At 36.0% G+C, this 10392-nt stretch overlaps 1 protein-coding gene across 1 annotated transcript; it reads left to right on the forward strand.

Moving 5' to 3' along the window:
* The first annotated feature begins 2009 nt into the window (after nucleotides 1–2009).
* On the forward strand, nucleotides 2010–4754 carry LOC131166313 (pentatricopeptide repeat-containing protein At5g16860-like). The gene has a single exon (XM_058124750.1). It carries the CDS (start codon nucleotides 2857–2859, stop codon nucleotides 4621–4623), a length of 1767 nt encoding a protein of 588 aa, XP_057980733.1. The 5' UTR covers nucleotides 2010–2856; the 3' UTR covers nucleotides 4624–4754.
* Nucleotides 4755–10392: the final 5638 nt, after the last annotated feature.

The following is a 10392-nucleotide window of genomic DNA, read 5'->3' on the forward strand; positions in this document are numbered from 1 at the left end:
CATTTGCAGAGTCAAATATTATGTTAACATTAATTTCAACTAATGTTATTTACAAGAAATATTTTTTAACACGAAGAATTGTGAGTCGTGTCACTGTCCACCAAACATATGTCATCCTCCATTTTATCAAGTTAATTTTGTATGATCTAGTAAATGAAAAATAAAATTTAAGAATCAAGAAAGATAACAAAATATTACCAAGCATATTATATGTAAAATTTTTAAAAATTACATAAATTAATTTTTTTCAAAATAACATAAACATGAAGATAATTTAATAGTAGACATTTCCATCCCCAATCAAATGATCAATTTTGCCACTAGGATCCTCAAAAAAATCAGAAACATCAAAATCTACATCCAAATGAGACTCATACTTAGCATTAATGGGTTTAGACAAACTCACTTCAACATTTTTCCCTTTTCCTTTTAACAATGTTTTGTAAAAGTCAACTAGGTGTTTAGGAGTGCAACATATTCGAGACCAATGACTTTTTGTTTCACATCTAAAGCAAATATTGTCATTATTTTGCACTTTGTTATTTTATTCAGAACTTTATTTATTCTTTACCCATTTCCTTTGAGTCTTTTGAGCACCTTTGCTTTCAAACTTTAAAGGATGATCATCACGAGTCAAATAATTTTTCCTACCACGACCCCTTTTACCACCATTACCTCGTCCATGACCTTGAGGAAAATCCACATTCACTTCAGGGAATGGTGTTGAGTCAATTTGACGAGATTGATAATTTTTCAACAAAAACTCATTATTTTGTTCAACCACCAGTAAACAAGAAATTAGCTCAAAAGTATTTTATAAATCTACGCTCTCGATATTGCTACTGCAAGAGCACATTCGAGGCATGAAAAGTTAAATATATTTTTTCTAACATATCATCATTAGTAATTTTTTCTCCACATAACTTCAATTGAGAGCTAATTTTAAACGAGACTGAATTATATTCACTTACAGTTTTAAAATCTTACAGTCGCAAGTGTATCCAATCATATCGAGCTTTTGGAAGAATTATCGTTTTTTGGTGTTCATATATTTCCTTCAAATTGTTCCAAAGGACTAATGGGTCATTAATAGTAAGGTACTCAATTTTCAATTTTTTGTGTAAATGGTGTCGAAGGAAAATTATTGTCTTTGCGCGATCCTGCAGGGATGCTTGATTTCCTTCTTCAATTGTACTACCACGATTCATAACATTAAGGTGAATCTCAGCATCAAGTACCCATGGTAGATAATTTCTTCTAAAAATATCAAGGGCAACGAATTCAAGCTTTATGAGGTTTGACATCATAAAGTCACTTTGAAAACAAATAAAAATTCAAAGTTAGGTAAATATTCAAATATAAATGTTATTCTCACATATATCCCAACATAAAAATATTTAAGGACACATACTCAAGATAAGAAATATAGTTAACATATAAATATAGTTTGAAAAAAAATTGAAGTTATATAGATAACAAATATTAAAGGAAACAAGATTCTTACCTTAAAATAATACCAACGAAACTTGCTATACCATTAGAGATGTAATCGTACTGATAATGTATTGTAAATGAAATAAAAAAAAAAGGAATACAAAAAAGTTTGGAGTTATAGAAATTCAACAGTCTAGTTCTTTAGGAACTAGATATTACTAATCATCTTATTATCTCATTTTATTATAAATTATGTACTTATATAGACAAATACATTGACATCCCACAGGTTAACCACATAATGAACCATTATGTGGGCATACCAAAAATTGTAACTTATTATCTAAATAGTCATCCATATAAATAAACATATTTTATATGTTAGTTTATTTCTCACGTGCCCCTAATGATACCTTAACCTCCTAATTTGAATAAAATAAGGAAACCCCTTATTTCAATAATATAATAAAATATTATTAACAAAAAGGAATAATGATAAGGCTGCTTGCCGATTTGCATGACATGCAAAAAATGCTACTTCAACCAATATTTTTTTAGCTAAAAAGGCTACTTGGTGCAGCATCTTTTATTAGTCATGTGTCATTCGTGCTATTATGCTATGACTGAAAAATGTCGTCTGGTTCATCATCTTTTGTTTAAAAAAAAGCTAGATCATCTAGCATTTTTGTGAGACACATCAATTTTGAATATAAAGTTCTATCCAAACTGTTATCAAATAATTTTAATTAAAACCGAAAAAAACACTAAGTAAGTGATGGAAAATGGGAAAAGGGTTAGTTCAGTGATTTATGATTATTTGTTGCTATGCAAATGCAGAACTCTTCTTTTAAATTTTTATCTACTAGAGAAAGAGTTTTGATTTGATGCTTAATGCAAATTATTTAGCCTGCAGCTTTGGCATATTCTATTCTCTGATTTGTGTGTGAATTTATATGCTGATTGTATTTTTTATCTGATTTTGTAACCTCTATCAATCTGTCCCGTCCTTTCTAATGTTACAATTGAATTTTTTTTTTTGTTTCCGGAAATGGATGCTTCATACTTCCGTTGAATAAAACAAGGGGAAGAGGATCAGTTGAGATTGAGAATACTGACGGAGAGCAAGAAGCGTTCTTAAATTTTTGTTTAATATTCGACTCATTTTGTGATTTTCCGATGGAATTTTTGTTGGATAATTTGCCAATTAATCTTAATTGTTTAATTTTCTAATGAGTCAAAAGAACTTTTTCTTTGCTGAATATATTTTTTTGAATTTCATCTCTTCCCTCCTCCCCCCCACCCTCCTTTTCTGCAGAAGTCGAAGTTTCTAGTTTCAACTCTAGAGTATTCATATGCTATGCCTTTTGATGGGGTTTTCAAGAAAAGTTCGTTTAAGTTAAATGACTTAAATCCACTACTTAAATGATACCAGAAACTCTTGGCTCACTTCTGCACCATTGCTCCAAATCCAAGGCATTCCGACATGGTCTTTCGCTTCATGCTGCGATCTTTAAGATGGGCATGCAATCTGATGTTTTTGTATCTAACCACCTGCTCAACATGTATGCCAAATGTGGCAACACCACCTTTGCCCGCTGTGTGTTTGATGAAATGGTTGAGAGAAACCTTGTGTCCTGGTCAGCCATGATCTCTGGTTATGACCAGGCAAGAGAGCCATTACTAGCAATTGATCTGTTCTCCCAAATGCGACTGGCGCCGAATGAATACATCTTTGCCAGTGCCATCAGTGCTTGTGCTAGTCTCTCAGCACTAATACAAGGGCAGCAGATACACTCCCAGGCCCTGAAGTTTGGCTATGCATTCATTTCATTTGTTTCCAATTCACTTATCTCAATGTATATGAAATGTGGTTATTGTAGGGATGCCATGTTGCTCTTTGCCAATATGTATGAACCAACTTGTGTCTCCTTTAATGCAATAATTTCTGGGTTTTTGGAAAATCAGCAATCAGAAAGAGGGATTGAAGTATTCAAGCTTATGTACCAACAAGGACTTATTCCTGATTGTTTTACTTTTGTTGGGGTGTTGAGGATTTTCATGAACATGGATGATTTGCGGAGAGGAATGGAATTGCATTGCCACTTGGTCAAGCTCAAATTTGACACCACTCTTTTTGTTGGCAATGTGATAATAACAATGTATTCAAAGTTCAATTTGATAGAAGAAGCAGAGAAAGCTTTCAGATTTATCAAAGAGAAAGATGTTGTTTCATGGAACACTCTTATTGCAGCTTGCTCTCATTGTGTTAATCATGCTAAGGGTTTGAGAGTTTTCAAAGAGATGATAAAGGAAATTAGTGTGAGGCCTGATGACTTCACTTTTGCAAGTGCCCTTGCTGCATGTGCCGGCCTTGCCTCAATGCGCTACGGTCGGCAGATTCATGCTCATCTAATCAGAACAAGGCTGGATGAGGATGTGGGTGTTGGTAATGCACTTGTAAATATGTATGCTAAATGTGGTTGCATTGGAAATGCATACACTGTGTTTAACCAGATGGGCTGTCGTAATGTAGTCTCATGGAACAGCATCATAGCAGGGTATGGGAATCATGGGTTTGGGGAGAAAGCTGTAGAATTGTTTGAGCAGATGGAGAAAATTGGGGTGAAGCCAGATTCTCGTACTTTTGTTGGACTTCTAACAGCCTGCAATCATTCAGGACTAGTGGATAAGGGCCGATATTATTTCAATTCTATGCAAGGACATTATGGGATTTTCCCTGATATTGAGCATTTCTCTTGCCTCATTGATTTATTGGGACGGGCTGGTAGATTGTATGAGGCTGAAGAATGCTTACAAAAGTCTCCATTTGGGCATGACCTAGTTGTTTTAGGGAGCTTGCTTTCTGCTTGTCGGTTGCATGGTAATGTTGTCATTGGTGAACGCTTGGCTAGACAGCTTCTGAAAGTTCAGCCTGTGACTACTTCACCCTATGTTTTGCTGTCGAATTTATATGCTTTGGATGGGATGTGGCATGGGGCTGCTGAGGCAAGGAAGATGCTGAAGGGTAGTGGGTTGAAGAAGGATCCTGGTCAGAGTCTCATTGAAGTGAAGGGCATTATAGAGAAGTTCACAATAGGTGACTTTTCTCACCCAAGACTTGAAGAGATAAAGGATGTACTCAGAACTTCAAGTTGGATGGATGATGAGAGTTGTGTACCATTAATTTAATTCCTCCAAAAAAGGGTATGTTAATTTTTATTTGCATTTACCCCTTTTCATAGCATGTCAGGCCATAATCTAGCAAGAGATCTAAAAGAAAGGATATCAATCGTCTATATGTGTTGAGTTTTAATGGTTCACCTAGTCTCCCTATAAATCATTGGTCTTGATTCTTTTTAGTGACCAGTTTTGTTGAATGACTAGTTTAAAAAAACATGAGTGTCATAGTAGCTAATAATTCTATACGAAATGTAAGGCACATTTCGTTTTGGTAGGAGGGTAATTTTGGCTGAGATGAGAGGGAAAGCTAGGAGATTTTTATTGCAAGGGCAAATTGTTTGATCCTTGAGGGAGAGACAGGGTATGTATTTGGCATTTCAGAGAATAGGAGAAATGCGAGAAACCCATTCTATTTGGAACTGAAGTGCTTAGGTGGCTGCAGGTGAAGGGGGAACCTTGGTGGCCCAAAAAAGGTGAATCTTGGTTCAGAAAACTTCAAAAGGGGCATCAATATTTGATCTCACTTGTAGAAGAAGAGGAAAGTGTTGGCCCAAAGGCAACCCAAGGAAAAGAGGGGAGTGAATTGGGTTATTTAAAAAAAAAAAATTTTAATATGCACTAGATTAATACACAAGCAATCAACACAAATACTCAAAAAATTAGAGAGATAGGGAGAAGGGGAAAAAATGCAAAGGCTTTTATAGTGGACTTGCTGAGTTTCGGCTTGTTCCAAATTTGAATAAACAACCTCACATATGGAGGAATATGTCATATGGGTAAAACTAACAAATTTACACCAACCTTGAGCCTCAAATAGTCCTTTTACTTTGAAATATTTTTTCTCAAAATTCAAAATCAACTACCCTAGGTTGTAAAATATCCCTTTGAACAAACTTCTAGAAAGATCTCAACTTACCTCTTGGAGTAAGAAGTTAGCATTTCTACCTTTCAATGTAGAAGAGGGAAATCTTGCAGTCCTTTTTTCACTGTCGCCATAATCACTCTCTGTAGGTTTCTTCTCTTTGCTTTCAGTCAGTGCTTGAGATTGGACTTGCTGAGTTTCCAGAGTATCAAAAGGGTGTTCTCCTTTTTCCATTTGAGAGTCGTCTGGTATTTCACAGTAGTTCTCTTGGGCCTTTTGGAAGATCCTTCTCTGGGAAATCTGCTTCTCAAGCTATACGTTCTTCCCCCTCTCACTTTTGGAGTAATTTCAAACTCAGATTTTGAAGAGAAGTTGAAAATAACCACTAATGCGTAACCTTTTTCATTTATCTCATTTCCAAAAAAATTATATTTAATTAATATAACACACTCCATGATCACCAAGAATTTTTGTGAATCTTTCTTCTAATAATGTTCTAGTAAAATTATCAACCAATTGATTTTCAGTATTCACATACTCTAGTATGATATTCATATTAGAAACATGTTCCCTCAAAAAATGATGTCTAGCATCAACCATAATATTTCAATTAATTAATCATGTAGACACCCCATTTTGTCCCGGGTGCAAGAAGGGGTGGTAAAACAGGTCAAAACCCAATGGTGACCCATGGCCCGCCCATTTAAAATGGGTTCAGGTTTTATACAAGTTGACCCGTTTATAAATGGGTCAATCCGAAACCAACCCGTTTATAAACGGGTCAACTTGAGTTCGGGTCGGGGGTGGGTGACGCGTTTATTTGCCTGACCCTGCTATATAAACACTCCTTACACATAAAACCCTAAATCCTAATTGCTAATTTGCTATCCCGCCGGCTGCCTATGAGCCTATCCACTATTCCACATTTCCACTCCTCCCCTATCCACTACCGTGTGTCCTTGCCTGTTTGCCCAACACGTCGCACGCCAAGTCGCCAACGCCATCTTCCAATGCCCTTGCCTAGTCGCCTATCTACCCAGCTGAAGCTTGCCATCTCCCTCAGTGCCTTGCGATGCTCGAACAGTCGAATGGTGGTCATTCTAAAGATGCAGAGGTGAGTTACGATTTTTTGATTTTTTGGGTTCTCTGCTACATTTCTGGGTTGTTTATTCAGGGATCCGTTGGTGAGTCATGATGTGTTCCAAGGATCAAGCTCCCTTACGACGCTCAGATGGTGGTTGCTTGGTCGGTGGATATCTATAATTCTGTCCGGCGTTCGTTTTGGCCTTCGGGTCCTAGACTCCCAGAGACACAAATCTACCGTACAGGTGGAGGTAAGTTATGATTTTTTGATTTTTTGGGTTCTCTGTTACGTTTATGGGTTGTTTATTCACGAATCCATTGATGAATCATGGTGTGTTCCAAGGTGAAGAGTTTCACTGTTCCATCGCTGAAATAATGAAACTCTTCGCCCTGGAACACACCATGATTCATCAACGAATCTGTGAATAAACAACCCATAAATGGATCTATGAATAAACAACCCATAAACGTAACAGAGAACGCAAAAAATCAAAAAAATATAACTTACCTCCACCTTTACGGTAGATCTGCGTCTCTAGGTGTCTAGGACCTGAAGGCCGAAACAAATGCCGAACAAAACTACAGATATCCACCAACCAGGCGATCATCGTCCAAGGGTTGTGAGGGAGCTTGATCCCTGGAGCACATCATGATTCACCATTGGATCTGTGAATAAACAACCCAGAAACGTAACTAAGAACCCAAAAAATCACCATACCCTGATGGGATTTCTTCTGAAAAGTTCGACATTGTCAAGTTTGACGGATTAGGAAATTTTGGACTATGGCAGAGTAGGGTCAACGATTTGTTAGTGCAACAGGGTATGGTGAAGGCGTTATACGGAAGGCATCGATGACATGAGTTGGAAGGAACTAGAAGCAAAGGTTGTGGCGATTAGCAGACTTTGTTTGGCTGATGACGTGATGTATCATGTCATGGATGAGGAATCACTGACGGCAGTTTGGCTGAAACTATAAAGTCGGCACATGTTCAAGTTGTTAACGAACAAGCTTTATCTTAAGCAGAAATTGTATGGGCTTAAGATGACAGAGGGTTCAGATATGAACCAACACATCAACGTGTTCAATTAGATCATCAGTGATTTGAAGCGAGTTGATGTGAAGTTCGAAGACGAAGACAAGACGTTGATGTTGTTGAATTCCCTAACTGCGTCTCCTACGTATGAAATTTTGGTTACAACTCTGATGTGGGGAAAGGAAACTCTCGAATTGGAGGATGTCACAAGTGTTCTTTTAGGTTTTCACCAGAGGAAGAAAACTAGCAATGAGAATCTACAAGGTGAAAGGCTTGTGGTGAAGGGTAACTAGGAACGTGAGAGAAGCAACTTCCGGAGCGGAGCGAGTAACAATAAATCTTGGTCAAATTCCAGGAAGAGGAAGGACATACGGTGTTTTAAATGCAGGAAAAAGGGGCACATAAAACTAGATTGTCCAGAGAAAAAGAAGGGGAATGTAGAAAATAAAGAGAGTTCATAACAATCTATGAATGTAGTGGAAGAAGGAGACTTAGAGAGCGGTGATGGGGATATGTTTTTGGTTTCATCTGGTTCAGATTGTCGCATGGATTCTTGGATCCTGGATTCAGCGTGCTCTTATCACATGACACCTGTAATGCCTCGAACCCTTAAACCCGGGTCCGACGCGTTATACTTGATAAAATCCTTGATAATCCATAATCAACATATACGCAGCGGAAAACATAAATATAATCTCCACAAATATAATACCAGAGTTTTCTAAAGTCTATCTACATACCATAATAAACCATTCTTCCGCCTGTATTCAACATATATACATATCCCAAAAAAAAAACATCCAGTATTCACAATCATTCTTTTCTTACCATCCTTAAAACATAAGACATAAACTATAAAATATTTACATTCCCTAAAATTAGCATAGAAATACCATTTTCTTTTTCTATTTCCCAATAATGTTATAAAAACCTCGAGCTCTAGGAAATCCTGAAAAAAGATAAATTTATATTCGAGTGAGACACATCTCAGTAAGAAAAGAAACCATATATTAAACACAATGTGTGACTAATATGAGGTATATAACAACATAATATTTAACATTTAAAAATCGTTTATACAATTTTTGAAACCATTCTCTGATCCTAATCAAACACATGCAAAAGATTTAACCCACGAGATTACTTGAGGATAGGGGTGATTACCTGCTCATACAAGTAGCACCTCTCTATTATGATATTTAGGTAACCCTAAGGTCACTAATAAAGCATACCAGGGCACTCACCCTACTCAGTAAGCCCTCAAGTGTTAGATTGATCTCGTACTCACACCGTTCAACAATAGCTTATCGGCAAAGGCCCTAAGGATAGGGAAATCTACCCGCCCATACAAGTAGGTTCCCTCTGCTCTAGTATGTTATGCAGTTACTGCCACATCTGAAACTATTAGTACACTCGCCTTACTCAACAAGCACTCAGGCGAAGAGTACACCCCGCCCAAGCGTAACATGTTCTACATACATAAATGCTTCTAATATCATAATACATTATTCTTTTTTGTCATTATTCAATCATACACATCCGTTCATGTTCATAGCTTAAACATTGCATTTCATTTCACTTTAAGTGACTCTTTCCCATTTTACATTGTTCACATTTCACATTTCATCTCCATTCCATTCATTTCCCTTTTCATTTCATTTCATTTCATACCCAACATCTTTCAGCTGTTTTACCCAGCATTTTTTAACTGTTTTACCCAACATTTTTTAGCTGTCATACATTTACCCAACATCTTTCAGCTATTTTACCCAACATTTTTTAGCTGTTACGCATTTACCCAACATCTTTCAACTGTTTTACCCAACATTTTTCAACTGTTTACCCAACATTTTTTAGCTGTTTACATGATTGCATTAATGCACACAAGCAGCATAGTCCATATCATGTTTTATTTACAATGCATTACTTACTTAACCTGCATCTCATACATTTAACATATATTTGCACAGAATCTCATGCCACACAGTTTAGCAATAAAATTCATACATTGCCTATAAAATAAGTCAACTAATATTTAATGTTTATATACTGAAAATACCTTTCATTTTTTACATAATTATCCTGAAAATATTTCTCACTTTCATCAATTCATTTTTGCATATACATATCTAATAAACAACTCTAAACTTGAAAAAATATAATTTAAACAGTTGGCATTTTACCCATACCAAAACATATACACGTATATATAACACAATTTATTTTTCCATTAAAATTCATAAAAATTCTGGTTTAATATATATTTTTTCCCTTACCTGGTTTCTTGAACTACGCCAACAGGAACCCCAAAAAGATGCAGCGACACTCACCCGGACCTTGAAATTAAAAATTCTAATTCCATTAAATTAATCTTAAATAAAATATCATTTTAATATTTCCTAAATTCATAAATTCTAAATAAATAAATATACCCTTAAATTTAACTAAATTACCAAATTTCCCAAATCTCACTCTCGCTTTGGAGTAGGGCCTAGAAAACTCCAATTGAAACTTTACTTATGTCAAAATGACGACGATCACGACTAAGACCCCATGATGGTGCCTGATCGTCGATTCAACAACAAATTTAACGAGAAATTGAGAAATTATGAAAAATATATTTTTTTTTTCAGGAATGGTGCGTACGCCGTTTCCACGATAAATCCGCTTCAGTAGAAATTGGTGGAGCTATGAATCTAATGACACATTCCATTTCCCGATCGGTCGAATGTTCGTCAAGAAATTGAGAGAAAAAGAAAGAGAGACGAAGACGGAGAGAAAAAAAAACACGCAGGAAC

This window comes from Malania oleifera, chromosome 10, assembly GCF_029873635.1.
Source record: "Malania oleifera isolate guangnan ecotype guangnan chromosome 10, ASM2987363v1, whole genome shotgun sequence".
Classification (NCBI taxonomy): domain Eukaryota; kingdom Viridiplantae; phylum Streptophyta; class Magnoliopsida; order Santalales; family Ximeniaceae; genus Malania; species Malania oleifera.

Coding starts and splice junctions, on each gene's coding strand:
- LOC131166313 (XM_058124750.1), top strand. CDS start 2,857: ATGATACCAGAAACTCTTGGCTCACTTCTGCACCATTGCTCCAAATCC.